Source organism: Quercus robur, chromosome 12 (genome assembly GCF_932294415.1).
Source record: "Quercus robur chromosome 12, dhQueRobu3.1, whole genome shotgun sequence".
Taxonomy (NCBI): domain Eukaryota; kingdom Viridiplantae; phylum Streptophyta; class Magnoliopsida; order Fagales; family Fagaceae; genus Quercus; species Quercus robur.
The window spans coordinates 2,766,079-2,783,176 of NC_065545.1; the positions used below are offsets into that span (position 1 = coordinate 2,766,079).

The following is a 17,098-nucleotide window of genomic DNA, read 5'->3' on the forward strand; positions in this document are numbered from 1 at the left end:
CACCCAAAGGCGACTCGCTGTAAGGCTCAAGCTGAACATGAGACAGACATAAACTTTGGATGACCACGACATGGCCCAACTCTTGGGTCTTGAGGTAAGATGAGTCATTTCTCATCCTGTTAAATGGTTTTATCACATGTTAAATGGCCTAGAAGTCTAAAGACACAATAACCTCGTCTAATGTTATATAAACATAAAAAGGAGTTTATTCTGTTAAAATACCCTTTTGTTGAAAATATAGAGATGATTGTAGGTGGTCATGTAATTTTCGGCCACCCAAGTCAAATATGATGAAATTACCATAAGAGAACTTTCCGTTCTTAGTTTCACCGGTTCCCCATTGTTTTAGTTTGCATGAAAGGTGGAACCAAACTTCAATAGGACATAATTACCTTACCAAAATTATGATCTTAAATATAGTCATTAAAAAAGAAAACGTAATGAATACCTTGATTGTTATAAGCTACACACTTCAAAGAAGATCAGTGACTAAGAAGTCAAACCGGTCACTGACTAAAAGTATATTCCCTTTTGATTTTTGAGATTTAAGCATTTGATAATGTAATTTTGTTGGATCTCAAGTTCAAAAACTTAACCTGAGTTAGAGTTTGAGGTTGATATTAAGAAGCTTGAACTTGGATTGACTAATTAATCAAGCCAAGCCAAGCAAAACTCAAGTTCAAACATTATTTTAGGCTAGTCTCAAGCTCAAGCTCAAGTCAAGTTTGAGCTTTTGACTTTTACTAATGAGCTAAGCTCAAATGTGCACTATTCAATAAAGTTCGGCTTGTTTACATCTCTAATTAAAAGTAAATTGTTCTCTGTTTTTATAAAAGACACTAGAGTTGATTATTATTTTGGCTAATGGATTGTTAGATTGAGCTTTTGACTTTTACTAATGAGCTAAGCTCAAATATGCACTATTCAATAAAGTTTAGCTTGTTTACATCTCTAATTAAAAGTAAATTGTTCTCTGTTTTTTTAAAAGACACTAGAGTTCATTATTATTTTGATTTTTTTTTTTTTTGTGGGGGTGGGGTGGTGTGGTGTGGGATTAAGCATATTTGGCCTGAAAAAGTTATTTTTCATGTGTGAATGTAAATATTCTAGAATGAAGTTGAACCCAACTCAATGTACTAATGTATATACCGTAAAACACTTAAATAGAAAAAATAAAAAAAATAAAAAAAAATTTTTTTTTCTTCGTGAGATCATTGCGTTTCAACTATTAAATATTGACAAAGTTTCTGAGCTCTTATGTCAAAATTTTTATCTCAATTTTGATGTATTATTTGAAAAACAAAAAAGATGAATTTATGTGAAAGCGATAAGCACCCACTTACAATTAACCACATAAGAATTATGATAAATGTGTAATGATTTAGTCACAAATTATTTTACAACATTTTAATAAATGATTAATTTAGCAAATTATTACTGGTTCTCATCTGAATCCACCACTAACATTAATTTTTTACTTATCAATAATCACTTAATACATAAATCATTTGTAAAATAAACTACCCAGCTGTTTGTGACATAGTATTTTCTAAGAAAAAAACTCTTGAACAATTTAAGGGAGAGTATATCTCACCACCCAAACGTATAACTCGCCACATGGCACGAATATTAGAATGCATGATTAATCTTTTGACCGATCTATGGCTGCATCATGGCACAAACTCTCAAGAAATCACGACAGCAACTCACATAAAATAAACCGGGTCTGTTAGGGAAGCCCATACAATGCAAGCTTCTCTGCATGGAAAGGAGCGCCAACGTTTACGTTCCTCTAGCCTATCGAGTATCGAATGACCATAAATTCTTGCGCACCTTATTATCGACATGGCTAGTGGCTACCGCTTGTTTTGTTTTTTGTTTTTTAAGGAAAAAAAAAATTAACAAATGTTCTAAGATTATGTTTCATAAATTTTTTTAAAGAAAAAAATTAATATTTTCATATCTTTTTTATAGGAAATAATGTCAAAATTTTTCTAAAATATATTATTAACAATTACCTTAAGAACAACTGTTAACCGTACCAATTTTTAAATGTTTCTTTTTAATATAGTTTGAAAATAGCAAAAATGAAAGAGGAATGATTGGAATACACTATTCTTTCTAATAATGGAAAATAAACTTTGTCATTTAACTTTACGAGTTAAAACATAAAGGAGATTGAACTTCGGATCAACACTATTACAATTTATGAGAGTCCAATTACCACTTGTGTTATTGATCTTTTATCTTTAAAAAAATAAAAATTTAAACTTTAAAATAGATATATTTTATGTTTGTAAGAGCCCAAAAATTTTTAGGCCCACTTAGAATAGCGGAATTAGATTTTACAGGCCCAATGCAATTAATTTGTTAGAGCATGACCTTGCAATGTCAACTTTAATGCTCTTCTATGATCTAGATATGAAGTTAGTGAAATTAGGGCTTAGAGAGTAACAAAAAAAAGTACGAAATATGGACAAAACACTTCCTTGAATCTGGCTGAAGAGGCAATGTTCATAAAAGAAGTGCTTAAGTATGTTTGATACAAGATGATATTCTATAACTTCTAATTTTTTCTCAATGATTTGTCCCTCTTCTTGGAGGGATTCTTTTCTTTTATATAGTCTCTCCTATTGCATCTAAGTCCTCCACTTGTACAACTTAAGGTACTAATTTAATTGCTTGTCCCATTAGGACTCTGCTGGAGTTGGTAGAGTATGTTGTGAACTGTGGGAATACTGTTCAGCGGTCATTCCTTCATTAATGTAGCCAGCTGAGTTAGTACAATGCATTAAATGCGGAAGTAATGGCTACTATACCCAGATATTTCCTCTCTTCTCTACTTGCACGTCTCTATTGTTTTCCTTGGTATCTTGTCCTTCGGTGCAAGTACCTAGCTAAAGAATTCCAGAGGAGTACTTACTCTTTGGGCTCCTTGGATGATGGGTCTCTGCGTCTTCCCTCAGATTTTTATCCATGTGTCCAACATGGACTGGTGTGCAAATGAACCTTTTTTCATCCTCGGGCTGGGCCCATAAGCTCTATGTTGTGTTCGGATCTTGCCCTTCCACAATGTTCATATTAAATTCTCCTACAATTACATATTATTAGTTTTTTTGAAGATAAATATTGTTAGTTTTATACTAAATCTTTTAAGTGAATATAATTTAATACATTTTATTTCAAATTAAAAAAAAAGTATTAAGTTTTTCAAACTTGTCTTCTTTAATATCAAAATTAGTGTGAGAAAGGTGTCCTATTTGTCAAATAGTTAGTAATGAAGATGACATCACCCTAGAAATGTTTAGCAATGTTGAAGAACCCATACGAGTAAATGTTGGGGGAAGCCTTTGACTAGGGTTTTAATGACTATTTGAATGCAAGTGCTACAGATAAAAGGTTAGTGACATTAGGACTTACATAGGGTCGGGTCGAGTTCACAGCCACTCGTAACTTGACCTGATAAAAGTCAGGTACGCTAAGGAGGAACAGTCTATTATCAGATTGGGTGATCGGGTATCGAGTTAGGTCTTTTTTTTGGGGGGGGGGGTATTTTGGGCTTTGGACTATTTCCTTATAAAACTATCCGTGAAAATGAATAATGTTTGGGCATTGGATTTTATTCCTCGTTTACTTCAATGCCAAAGACTCAAAGTTATCCAAAAAAAAAGCAATTGAACTAATTAAAACTTTAATTTCGATTATAAAAATTAACATATCTAATTACATCCCTATTAGGATATGTTTAAATTATTAGAATATATTTAGATTGCTTTATTTTCTCATTAACTTAGAATACATGTTGTAAGGACCAAATTTGAGTTCCTAGCCCAAGGTATGAATGGACTTGGGTCCAAAAAATCCAAAACAATGAATTTGTAGAGAATGAGTTAGAAAACTGGGCTTTAGCTAACCAAACAGCAAGTTAGGTAGGTTTGATGATAAAAGAGTGAAAATATACAAGTTTAAACTGAAGAAAAGAAAAGGTCCTCGGCAAAGTCCGGGAAGACTGATTCTTATATAATGTTCTTAAGTAAGATTACAAGTCTGGTTCTAGATTGCTACAGTGTTTTTTTCTTGATTTTTCCGATCCCTTCTCTATTGAGGGTCTCTTACATTATATAGTTCCCTTTCGATGATCTTGGCCCTCCATTTGTTGATCATCCAAGCCACCACTTGAGTGTTTGTCGTATCAGACACCCTTTCTGGCCCTTTGTGAGTTGGAGTAGCCAATGCAGTATTGTTCAAGGGTTTTCTTCACATAAATGCGGCCAGAAAGTTAGCTGCAAAGCATTCAATGCGGTGGCAGAAGCTTTCTCTTAGATACCTCTGGGCCCCCATTCCTCTTGTTCGTTTGTAATGCACGTTCCTACTAGTAGATCTTCTTGGAAGGCCACTCTGATCGACAGGATATACCTTTGATCTGTGCTTTGTTTATCCGAGGATATACTCCTCCTCGGATCGCCTTCCACAACCTTCCTGTTTGCATCTTATTTATGGGATTTTGAGTTTGACACCCTCACTACTATTTACCCATCCTCGGACCAACCAACGTCCTCGGCCAAGGCCCAAGGCCCAATATACAAATTCGGGCCCTTATCCCTACACATGTATACTATAATAAAAAGTTAACTAAATAATACTAATATTTTACAATTGATATAAATATTGGGTAAATATTTAATGATTTTTCAACATTAATAGTCTAAATATTCAGCTCACCAAGCACTTAAAGTGGGTACTAAATAAGCATACCAGTACTTAGGGTTGTTCATGAAGTTACAGACTATACTTACCTAAATAAAATACTAAAAATCTTTTATTTTTTGAGAAAAAAAAAAAAAAAAAAAAACTACAGCTCACTAAATAACATAGTACAATCCATATATTAAGATCTTTCATTCTTCCATCATTGCAAACCTGCGCGTTGGCAATCTAGTTTAGGCAAATTCCTAATTTTTCATGAATGACCAAATTTAAATTGAGATTCAAAATGGGAATCAAGGTTTAATGGAGGAAGACATAACTCAAAGGAAACTTTAATTATCAAAAAGTTTGCATAAGAAATTTTTCAAGAGATGATTATGGATAACAAAGAATTAATGAAACATTGTAAGTTAAGAAGGAAATCTATATTAGGAATATTTTTAACAATACATAATAGACTCATTTATTTCAATTGATCTTAAATTAATGGTATAATTATTGTATCTTTTTTTTCTTTTTTTAATTTTAGATAGTTTCAACTTATGGCATTTGTTTATAATAATAGTTCTTTATCATTAGACCAAGACACCAATCGACTTTTGGTGTAGGCACAGATTAAACCCCAAATATTTTGTTCAACCATCAGAGACTTTACTAGTTGAGCTAACTGGAACCCACTAATTATTATATCTAATACTCTCAGAATTAATGCCTTGTTGGTGCAAGTATATATTATTTAATAATATATATATATTTTTTTTTATATCTTGAACCACAATTGACTTATTGCCAGCATGAAGAACAACTGGATTATTAGAACCACATGAAGCAGCACGGCAGCAGGACAACGTTGATTTTAGGTAAAAATGCAAAACTGACTCTTTAACTTTCACTTTTTTTTCATTTCAGTCCTCTAACTTTCAGTTTTGTTAATTCAATCCTTTAACTTTCAATTTTTGTCAATGAAGGCTTCGTTACAATTCTGTTAATGGCTGTTGTTAGACCCACTAAAATGACGCCGTTTTGTATTTTATTTTATTTTTTTAATTTTTTTAATTCGGAATTAAAAGAAAATAAAAAAAATCTGGAAAATTTTTTTTTTTCGTTCCCCTAACGCATCACCGATTTAGAATCCTACACCTTTTGCTGCTACCACTCCTCCACACAATCCCAATCCTCTCCTCCTCGCCTCAACAACAACAACATCATTGAAATCCTCCAGCAACGCGGCCTCATCAAATCCCTAACCAGCCCTGACCTCCACGACACCACCACCGCCGTTTCCTCCTCTTCTCCTAAGCTCTCAAAGTTTACTGTGGTTTCAACCCCACCACTCAATCTCTCCACCTCGGCAACCTCCTTGGCCTTATCGTCCTCTCCTGGTTCCACCGCTTCGGCCACCAGCCCGTCGCCCCCTTCGACGAAGCCACCGCTCGCATCGGTGACCCCACCGGCAAGTCCCTTGAGCGTCCCGACCTCGACCTCGACTCTCTCTGCTGCAACACCCTCAGCATTTAGTCCACCATCGCCAGAATCCTCTCCGAGAACTCCGTCATCCTTAACAACTGCGATTGGTGGAAGGAGGTCAAGCTGTTGGATTTTTTGAAAGATGTGGGGAAGTACGCTAGGGTTAGGACTATGATGGCGAAGGAGAGCGTGAAAAAGCGGTTGGAATCGAAGCAAGGAATGAGTTACACCAAGTTCCCCTTAATGTTTTTTTTTTTTTTTTTTCCAGATTTTTTTATTTTCTTTTAATTTCTAATTAAAAAAATAAAATAAAATGCAAAACAGCGTCGTTTCAGTGGGTCTAACGGCAACCACTAACAGAAATGTAACGGAGCTCTACATTGACAAAAATTAAAAGTTAGAAGACTGAATTGACAAAACTAAAAGTTAGAGGACTGAAATGAAAAAAAAAAATGAAAGTTAGAGGCTCAGTTTTGCATTTTTGCCTTGATTTTGTTTGTTTATGACGAGGGGAAACTAGAAATTAAGGAAATGGATAGCGAGTTGTGCAAGTCGACCTAATTAACAACAACAACAACCACATTGACATTAATCACACTACAGTCTAAAAGATCAGACAAATAAAATTGACTAAATCCGACTAATTTTTGGCGCACCCATGGCTTTGGCAATCTGTCTCAGCTCAAACTTCTGAATTTTCCCAGTAGAAGTCTTTGGCAGATCATCCTTGAACACCACCGTTTTGGGCACCATGTAGTGTGGCAACTTAGCCCTACAGAATTCAATAATCTCCTTCTCACTTGGCTTCTGAGTCAACTCCTTCAAGCTCAGAAACGCACATGGCGTCTCACCCCAATACTCATGGGGCCGAGCCACCACGGCCACCTCATTCACCGCCGGATGTGTGTAAAGCACAGACTCAACCTCCACACTGCTCAAATTCTCACCACCGCTTATAATCACATCCTTTGAACGATCCTTAATCTCCATGTACCCATCTGGGTGCATAACACCCATGTCCCCAGTGAAAAACCAGCCATTTTTTGTCAAACACTTCGAGGTCCCAACTGGGTCTTTGAGATAACCAAGCATTAAACACGGACCTCTCAATACTATTTCCCCTATTGACAACCCATCACGTTTCACACTCACTCCTGTCTCTTTGTCCACCACGTCCACTTTGGTCATCCCAATAGTCCTCACTCCTTGTCTCGCTTTGAGCCTTGCTTTCTCCGTAGCAGGAAACTTGTTCCACTGTTTTTTCCAAGCGCATGAAACAACGATACCACCGGTTTCAGTCAACCCGTACCCATGAGTCACCACAAAACCCAATAACTCAGCTTTTAGGAGTATAGTAGCCGGTGGTGGAGAACCGGCCGTGAGTACATGAACCGGGCTTTTGAGCGGTTTGAGGTTGTTAGAATAATTTGTCAGCATGTTCAGAACCACTGGTGCACCACACATGTGAGTCACATTGTGTTTTTCAATCAAACGGTAGATAATGGGCGCGTCGAAATTACGGAGGCAAATGTTGGTCCCACCCACGGCTGCCATGCCCCACGAGAAACCCCAACCGTTGACATGGTACATAGCTAGGGTCCACAGGTAAACTGGCTGTTTTGGTACCGACCAGTCTATGAGCCCATCAAGAGTTATGAAGAATGTGCCTCTATGAGTATGAACAACTCCTTTAGGAGCCGAGGTTGTACCTGAAGTATAGCTTAGGATCATTGGGTCCCACTCGTTTTCAGGCCGAACCCACTCGAACTTAGGATCACCTTTCTCGACCATACTTTCATAAGTGTCGTGGAAACGAACGGTGTCTGGTGATGGTGAGACCTGATCATCGGTTATAAGGATGAGAAGTGGAGGCTTGATATGCGGCGGGAAGAAAGAGATGGCTTCGAGGATGAGAGCGCGTGAAAGGCAATCGACGAAGACGAGCTTTGACTCGCTGTGGAGGAGTAGGACGGAGATTGTACGTGCGTCAAGGCGAATGTTGATGGTGTGGAAAATGGCACCGGACATAGGGGCGGCGAAGTGGAGCTCGTACATGGCGGGGATGTTGGGGGCCACGACAGACACCACGTGGCCTCTCTTGACACCGAGTGATACGATTGATGAGGCTAGTTGGAGACATCGACAGTGGGTCTGTGACCATGTGTAGGTGGTGGTGTTGTACACAACAGATGGGCAATCACCATACACGGTGGCTGCTCTTTCTAAGAAGCCTAAGGGAGTGAGAGGAGAGGAGTTTGCTGGGCTTGGTTTTAGTTGATCCATTCTGTTACTCACACACACTGATCTTTGTGTCAAAGCTACTACACCTTCATGTGTATGTGTGAAACTACGAGTGAGGGAGACTTTGTTTACCCCAAATTTAAAGACCTTCCATGACGTCAAGGACAATCATGAACATTCCTGATAAGGCAATCACAGCGGTGTCGTCTATTAATAAACTACGGGTATGTTTGGATACCGTTTATTTTATTAAAATTGAAAAATTATTGCTAAAAGTACGATAGATAAAGGTAAAAGTTAGTTGAAATAATACAGTGAAACTCATGAATAGTGCCAAAAAATATAGTGGAACTCATGAATAGTAGCAAAAATAAGTTAAATAGTAAAATAATTTTAATTTTTCATTTCAATCCAAACGCACACTAAGTGTCGGTTTGAAATGATTAATTTTGCCAACTTATTTTACTTTTCAAATTATTTTTGCTGTTATTCACGAGTCTCATTGCACTTTTTAATATTATTCATATGGCCCATTATACTATTTCAGCTAACTTTTATATTTATTTATAGTATTTTCAACAAAAAGTTTTCAATTGCAGCAAAATAAGCGGATCTCAAATTGACCCTATTCATATGTCCCACTATACTATTTCAGCTAACTTTTATATTTATTTATAGTACTTTCAGCAAAAAGTTTTCAATTGCAGCAAAATAAGCGGATCTCAAATAAACCCTATTCATATGTCCCACTATACTATTTCAGCTAACTTTTATATTTATTTACAGTATTTTCAGCAAAAAATTTTCAATTGCAGCAAAATAAGCGGATCTCAAATAGGCCCTATTCATATGTCTCATTATACTATTTCAGCTAACTTTTATATTTGTTTACAGTACTTTCAGTAAAAAGCTTTCAATTACAGCAAAATAAGCGGATCTCAAATAGACCCTAAATCCAAAAGTTCAACAGTGTATGAATACATGATTGTTACTAGCCGTTGATTTTGCATTTAATTTTTCATTTTTTATTATTTATTTACATATTCTGAGGATGGAGAATGATAGTAAATTTTATTTTTCTGAAAAAAAAAAAAAAGAGAAATAATTAAAAATTAATAAAAAATTGATATTTTAAAGAAATATAATGTAGAATAGATAATCTGATGTGAGAGCATTAGAATCAGGGTGTAAAAAACTCAGTTACTATTTTACTAATCAACACCCAAAAATCAAGTTTATTCGGTTATATATATATCTTCTTCTTTTTTTTAAGCAACCATGAATGGTGAATTCTCAAATATACAATTACTATTCATGGGTTGTGAACATAAGAAATATATATTTATATTTATATATTTGGAGAAAGAGAGAGAGACAGAGGAAAGGATGAAAGAGAGATGGAAGAGAAGAGAGATAAACAAAATCTTTTATATTATTTGATTGTGTAGTTTATATAATATAATATTGTATGTAAAAGAAAGAACTGAGATGCTGAATGTATTTATTAAATAAGTTGGTAAAATAGATAAAATAGCGCTTAATGATGTAAATTGCAAATAAACTATAATTTTGTACCAACTGATGCAAATTGCAAATTTTGATCTCATAATTGTAGTCACTTTAAGAAGCATGTTACATCTAAATGCACGTGATAAATGTCAGTGATAAGCACTTTCTTTGGCACAATTTAAACGGGTACACGGTATTATGCTGAAAGGATGTTTGCATGTATATAAACCACTTCTTTTTAGCTTTTTCCTCTCTCAGTTGGTAAGTTTTAGTTGTTGAGTTCAAATAGTAAGTTTTTGATAAAAGAAACTTCTACTAGAGTTATTTTATTTCATTTGGATTAAGTCTTTTGATGTTGTTGTTTGTCAATACTTGATTTACTTATAAAATGTAAATTAAAAAAAACTACACCGAGGATATGTAATGTTAGGAGGTGACAATATTTAAAAGAGCAATTCTTCTCTTGGACACACACACACTCACATATATGTGTGTGTGTGTGTGTGTGTGTGTGTGTGAACGTATCAATATGTAGTTGTGTAAATGTATGTATACATAAATATGTAAAATTTCTGGCTTCGCCCCTGGTGATGAGACCTAGTGCAAGAGACTTTATTTGTCCCAATTTAAAAAAAAATGGTATTGTATATAATAATAGAAAAATGTTATGTCCACAATATTTTTACAACAAATTATAGGTGGCAGGTTGTTACTGGTTATTATTGTTGGGACAAAAAAGTAATCTCAGTAATAGGTTCAAATTTGAACTAATAACAACTAACCACCTATGATTTGTTGTGAAAATGTTGTAAAAATATTGTGGACGTAGCATTTCTCATAATAATATTATGTATAATTTGTGTATTCGAGTATATATATGTGAAATTATGAGTGAGAGAGACTTTGTTTACCCCAAAATAAAAGACGTGTTATTAAGTCAAGACTTGCATGTAGCATTTCTCCTATACTCCTAGTTGTTTATAGGTCCGCTTTATGAGAGGCATGTGATATATGTACAGGGAAAAACTTTTTTACACTTAACATAAAAGTGTGTTTTATAATTGAAAACATGCATTTAACTCATATTTTCCGTTTATATATAATGTACGGCACTGAGATCCCAAGACCCATATGGGCCCTTGGGCCCAGGCCCAACGGGAACAGCCCCATTGCCCTAAGCCCTTCTTGGATCTGCCTTAGCGTAAAAACTAATTTTGGCCCTTGAATTCTGATAAGTGCTCGGCATAAGTTTTCCCGAACAAGCGTATTAACCGTGTCCGGGAAAGTCATGATATGCTCGGTAAACTGCATTACCGAGCACTATCGACTAAGCTGGAACCAAGTTCCAAGGCCATAATTGTTGCACCCCACTCTCACCTAAATACCCACTTAAATCAGATAATATTGGACCTTCAATAGCACTAACAGTAGCTGAAATCGTAATCTCACCACTAACCTTAGCTATAAATAGCAGAAGTTTGGGAGGAAGAAGGGGTTCAGAAAAATAGAGAGAAAACAGTCAAGTGAGAAGAAGAAACTGAGTGTTGCTTTGAGTCTCTTTGCCGAGAACGACCCAGAGTAGGAAATCCTTAAGCCCACTACAAATAAATTGTGAGCCCAAGTGAGTTAAGGCCCAACAGTCTCACCCTTGGTTCCCATAATTTGCGCCCACCGTGGGGCCCTCCTACGAAGTTGTGGTTCGAAGGAGACTCAAACAAGGGAAATGTCCGAGGAGCGTTCAGGAGGGCGTGCGCCGAGTAGTTCCATAGGATCTTCTCGGGGATCGACGTGGAGGGAGAGAAGGCAGAAACAGCGGGAGGATAGGGAGCACCCCAGGGGAGAGGAAAGGTCCGGATTGGGAGAAGGGTCGGCTCAAACACACCGAACGGCTTCAGGCGTCTCGGCACATCGGCAGTATGATGATAGAGACCGAGAGCTGGAGCGGTTGCACAGATTGGTAATGGATTTGGAGCTGGAAGCAAGGGGTCGGCGCCAAGAAAGGAATCACAACCCCCAGCAAAGGAGAAATCGGGGCGAGGAGGGCTCCAGCCGATCTGGTACGCAACGATTCCGAGACCGATCACGCTCTCAAGAGTCACACCGGCACTCTCGGGAGACACGTCATCAGCGGGACCGTTCACGGTCGAATGGATACGGTGACCGAGGGTCAGAATCGCCGGAGGAACGGCAGCACCACAATGCCGCCATGGACGCCATGAGCCGAGCCTTACGGATGGTTGCCCGATCGCTGTTCTCCGATGAGATTGAACGGGCCCCTATGCCGAGCAGATTCACGCGACTGCCATTCAATTCCTACGAGGGGAAGACAGACCCCGTGGAGCATGTCAGTCATTACATCCACATGATGTCTTTGCATGCACACAATGATGCATTGATGTGTAAAGTATTCCCCTTTAGTCTCGACTCAATGGCCCTGAGATGGTTCAATGGGTTACGGAAAGGCTCCATACATAGTTTCGCCGAGCTGATTCAAGAGTTCGGCAGTAGATTCGTGACATGCAACCGAGTACAACAGTTGGTTGACGCGCTACTTTCCATGAAGATGAGGGTCGGAGAAACCCTTCGGAGTTATGCCAGCCGATACTGGGAACTCTACAACGAGATTGGTGGAGGGAATGAGAAAATTGCGGCAAGCACCTTCAGGATGGGGCTCCCTGAAGACTCTGAATTACGGGAGTCGTTGACGAAAAGACCCCCCGAGGATATGAGGCAACTGATGAGACGCATAGAGGAGTACAAACGACTGAAGGACGACCGGCTGCAGAGCAGGGGGAAAGCTCCGCTAATTGGGAGATCTCGGCAAGGCGTTGTGCCGGCAAGACCCAAGAAAGACTTCAGAATGCAAGAACCAGAGGTGCAAATCGAAGGGGTTAATGTGGCGTTTAAAGAGCCCGTGCACAAAATCTTGGAGCGGATCAAGAACGAGTCATTCTTCAGGTGGCCAATCAAAATGGGGGGCGACCCGTCTTGGAGGAACTAAAACCTATACTGCACCTATCACCGAGGCAAGGGACACACCACCGAGCAGTGTCGGGTATTAAAAGACCATCTCAGGCAACTAGTAAAGGCAGGGCACCTGAAAGAGTTTGTGGTAGACTCCACTGACCGAGAAGCCGGCCAGGGCATCCAACAGAAAAGGAACCCTCTCCCGCCTCCACTAGGGGTAATCGAAGTCATCCATGCTGCACCAAGAGGAACGGCAGCAGCAAAAAGGGTATTAACAGTTGCTTGCACGGGAGGAGATTCAGCCGAGAAGAAGAAGAAAGTAGAACGGCTGACCATCTCGTTCGGAGAAGACGATTTGGAAGGAACGGTCCAACCCCATGACGATGTTTTGGTGGTGACGGCCCGGATAGGCGGATTCCTGGTGAAGAGGGTAATGATCGACCAAGGGAGCGGGGCTGACGTCATGTACCCGGACCTCTTCGAAGGGCTCGAATTGAAGACCCAGGATTTGGCGAAGTATGACACGCTGCTGGTCTCATTTGACGGGAAAGTCGTAATTCCCGAGGGACAAATCTCTCTCCCCGTGGACATGGAAGGCAAGGGAGTTATAGTTACCTTCATAGTAGTCCGATCATTCTCACCGTATACCGCAATCCTGGGGAGGCCGTGGATTCACGCCATGAAGGCTGTTCCGTCCACCCTCCACGTGAAAGTGAAATTCCCCACTGAGTATGGAGTTGCCGAGGTGAGGGGGAACCAACAAGTGGCGAGGCAGTGTCTTGTCGCCGCGGTCAGATGGAAAAATGAGCAGCTCGAACAAGCTGAATAGGCCGAGAAAGAAGCTTCATAGCAATTACAGAAGCCCCGAGGGGAGACGGGGGCGGACGTGGCCGAGGAGGTATTGAAGGTTAGAATTCTTCCAGATACTGACAGGTATTTCCAGATAGGTACAAGCATGAATGACCGGGAAAGGGTAGAGATGTTGTTGTTCCTATTGAAGAATGTAGACGTTTTCGCATGGAACCCATATGAAGTGCCCGGCGTAGATCCCGAGTTCATTGTCCACAAACTCAGCGTGGACCCATCATTTCCCCCGAAGAAGCAGAAACCGAGAAGAGCATCAAAGGAACATGTCGACGCAGTAAACCTGGAGGTCCAACGGCTGAAGGAGGCCGGAGTCATAAAAGAAATATTCTTCCCGAGATGGCTAGCAAACACTGTTGTAGTGAAGAAGAAGAACGGTAAATGAAGAGTTTGTGTGGACTTCACAGACTTGAACAGGGCGTGTCCCAAGGACCCATTCCCAATGCCCAAGATTGATCAACTAGTAGATGCCACGTATGGGCACCTGAGGATGAGCTTCCTGGATGCCTTCCAGGGCTACCACCAGATCGCCTTGGCGCCCGAGGATCGAGAAAAGACAGCATTTATATCCCCGAATGCAAACTATCACTACGAGGTCATGCCGTTTGGATTGAAAAACGCCGGAGCCACGTACCAGCGGATGATGACGAGAATGTTCCGAGAAAAAATTGGATGCATGGTTGAAGTATATATTGACGACATGGTGGTAAAAAGCAGAAAAGAGTCACAGCATACGGAAGACCTTCGGGGAGTATTCGAGATACTACGGCGGTATAAGTTGCGCCTAAATGCCGAGAAGTGCACTTTCGGAGTGGGGGCTGGCAAGTTCCTGGGTTATTTGATCTCTACTCGGGGAATAGAAGCTAACCCCGACCAAATAGCGGCCGTGAACCGCCTCAAACCTCCAAGCAACCCAAAGGAGGTGCAAGTGCTCACTGGAATGTTAGCCGCCCTAAACCGATTCATCTCCAAGTTTGCCGATCGCTGCCGGCCGTTTTATCAACTTTTGAAGAAGTGGAAGGGGTTTCGTTGGGACGAGGGATGTGATGAGGCTTTTCGAGAGCTGAAGGAATATTTGGCAAAGTCGCCAAGGTTGACGGCCCCGGAGCCTGAGGAGGATTTGTTTATGTACCTCTCAGTCACCGACCATGCCGTAAGTGCTATGTTACTAAGGGACCAAGGAGTACAAATGTCAGTGTATTACATAAGCAAAACCTTGGTAGATGCCGAGACAAGGTACCTGCCCCTGGAGAAGTTAGTTTTAGCCCTGGTGCACGCCACTAGGAAGTTGCCACACTACTTCCAGGCTCATACAGTGTTCGTCCTCACTGAGTATCCATTACAGTCACTGTTAAAGAGATCAGACTTCACAGGCTGAATTGCCAAATGGGGGACTCGGTTGGGATCGTTTGACATAAGATACCGACCTAGAAGCTCGGTGAAGGGACAGGTTCTCGTAGATTTCATCGCAGAATTCACACCCAAGAACGACGGCAAGGTAATCTGTAGTGTAGAAATTCGGTCGTGGAGGGTATTTATGGACGGCGCTTCAAATGCTATGGGGGCCGGGGCTAGGATTGTCATAATCACCCCTGAGGGCATACGATTGGAACACTCCTTCAGATTGGGGTTCAAAGCCTCAAACAATGAAGCCGAGTATGAGGCCCTACTGACCGATTTGAGGGCCGTATTGCATTTGGGCGCAAAAGATGTTGAGATTTACTCGGACTCTCGGCTGGTTGTTTATCAGATCACATGAGACTTCGAGGCTCGGGACTCTCGAATGAAAGCTTATCTAAGTACGGCCAAGCAGATTATCGGTCAATTCGGAACGGTAAAGGTGTCCCAGGTAGCTCAGTCACAAAACAAACACGCCGACTCACTTGCCACGTTAGCCTCATCGGCTACCGAGGACACGCCACGGCTAGTCATAATAGAACTTATAAGGGAGCCAAGTATCAGTGTGAAGAGTATTCCCGACCAAGCCAGAGTAGAGGTTGCGAAGGTTGCAGTGGCCAATCCGTGTTGGATGAACCCGATCATAGATTTCCTTGCAGAGGATAAAGTTCCGGAGAATGAAGACGAGGCCAATAAGATTTGTCGGGTGGCTCCCCGGTACTGGCTGTCTTCGGACCACAAATTGTACCGAAGATCCTTTGCAGGCCCTTACCTTTTATGCTTACATCCCGTAAAAGTCAGAGAGCTTCTGGCCGAGCTACATGAGGGAGTGTGTGGCAGCCATGTTAGGGGACGATCTTTAGCACACAAAGCGATGACCCAGGGGTTTTGGTGGCCACAAATGCAGAAGGATGCCGCTGAATATGTTCGGAGTTGCGAACAGTGTCAAAAGCACGCCCCATTGATCCATCAGCCGACAGGTTGTCTAAATCCCATCAGCAGCCCGTGGCCATTCGCGCAATGGGGGCTTGACATCCTCGGACCATTCCCCCGAGCAACAGGGAACCGCCGTTTTGTATTGGTGGCTGTAGATTACTTCACAGAATGGGCGGAAGCCGAGGCCTTGGCCAATATCCGAGATACTGACGTGAAAAGGTTTGTATGGAAAAACATAGTCACAAGGTTTAGGGTGCCAAATTCGCTAGTAACAGACAATGGGCTACAGTTCGATAGCAAAGCTTTTCGGACCTTTTGCAACGAACTTGGCATTAGGAACAAGTATTCAACCTCGGCTTACCCACAAAGCAACGGTCAAGCCGAGGCAGTGAACAAGACTATTCTGAACGGGCTCAAGAGAAGGTTGGACGGGGCAAAAGGAAGATGGGCAGAAGAGCTACCCAGTGTATTATGGGCTTACCGTACGACCCCCAGAAGATCTACGGGTGAGACCCCGTTCTCTTTAACGTACGGAGCAGAGGCTGTGATACCAACCGAGGTTAGCTTGTGCAGTGCACGGGTCGCAGGGTTTGACCCCGTCTAGAATGCCGACCTGATGATGGAGCGTTTGGACTGTCTAAAAGAATGCAGGGAGGCCGCGACCATACGGCTCGCCGAGTATCAGCAGAAACTAGCCCAAAGATACAACCGAAATGTAAAGGGGAGTGAATTCAGTGTCGGAGAACTGGTGCTAAGAAAAGTCGTGGGAAACATGCGAGACATAGCTGCAGGGAAGCTTGCTCAAACCTAGGAGGGACCGTACAGGGTTACAGCCATCGCTGGTGCAAGGGCTTACTACTTGGAAGACCTTGACGAGAGGCCGCTTCCCCGGCTGTGGAACGCCAACAACTTAAAGAAATTCTACGCATGACCAACCGTGTAAGCAAGAACTTGTATTTTGCTAAAATGAAGATTATGATGAAGTTATTTGTATATGCTGTTTTTGGTT

General features: G+C 40.7%; 2 protein-coding genes across 2 annotated transcripts; one reads left to right on the top strand and one right to left on the bottom strand.

Moving 5' to 3' along the window:
- Positions 1–6,645: 6,645 nt before the first annotated feature.
- LOC126710089 (2-methylpropanoate--CoA ligase CCL4-like) lies at positions 6,646–8,538 on the bottom strand. Its single transcript, XM_050410470.1, has one exon. It carries the CDS (start codon positions 8,455–8,457, stop codon positions 6,805–6,807), a length of 1,653 nt encoding a protein of 550 aa, XP_050266427.1. The 5' UTR covers positions 8,458–8,538; the 3' UTR covers positions 6,646–6,804.
- Positions 8,539–12,589: 4,051 nt separating this feature from the next.
- LOC126710229 (uncharacterized) lies at positions 12,590–15,133 on the top strand. Its single transcript, XM_050410608.1, has 3 exons — positions 12,590–12,882; positions 13,000–13,487; positions 14,979–15,133. The coding sequence occupies exons 1-3, from the start codon at positions 12,590–12,592 to the stop codon at positions 15,131–15,133; spliced, it is 936 nt and encodes a 311-aa protein (XP_050266565.1).
- The last annotated feature ends 1,965 nt before the right edge of the window (positions 15,134–17,098 follow it).

Coding starts and splice junctions, on each gene's coding strand:
- LOC126710089 (XM_050410470.1), bottom strand. CDS start 8,457: ATGGATCAACTAAAACCAAGCCCAGCAAACTCCTCTCCTCTCACTCCC.
- LOC126710229 (XM_050410608.1), top strand. CDS start 12,590: ATGGGGCTCCCTGAAGACTCTGAATTACGGGAGTCGTTGACGAAAAGA. Junction 12,883..12,999: donor AAGAACGAGTCATTCTTCAG/GTGGCCAATCAA, acceptor AGACCATCTCAG/GCAACTAGTAAAGGCAGGGC. Junction 13,488..14,978: donor TCTCCCCGTGGACATGGAAG/GCAAGGGAGTTA, acceptor AAACCTTGGTAG/ATGCCGAGACAAGGTACCTG.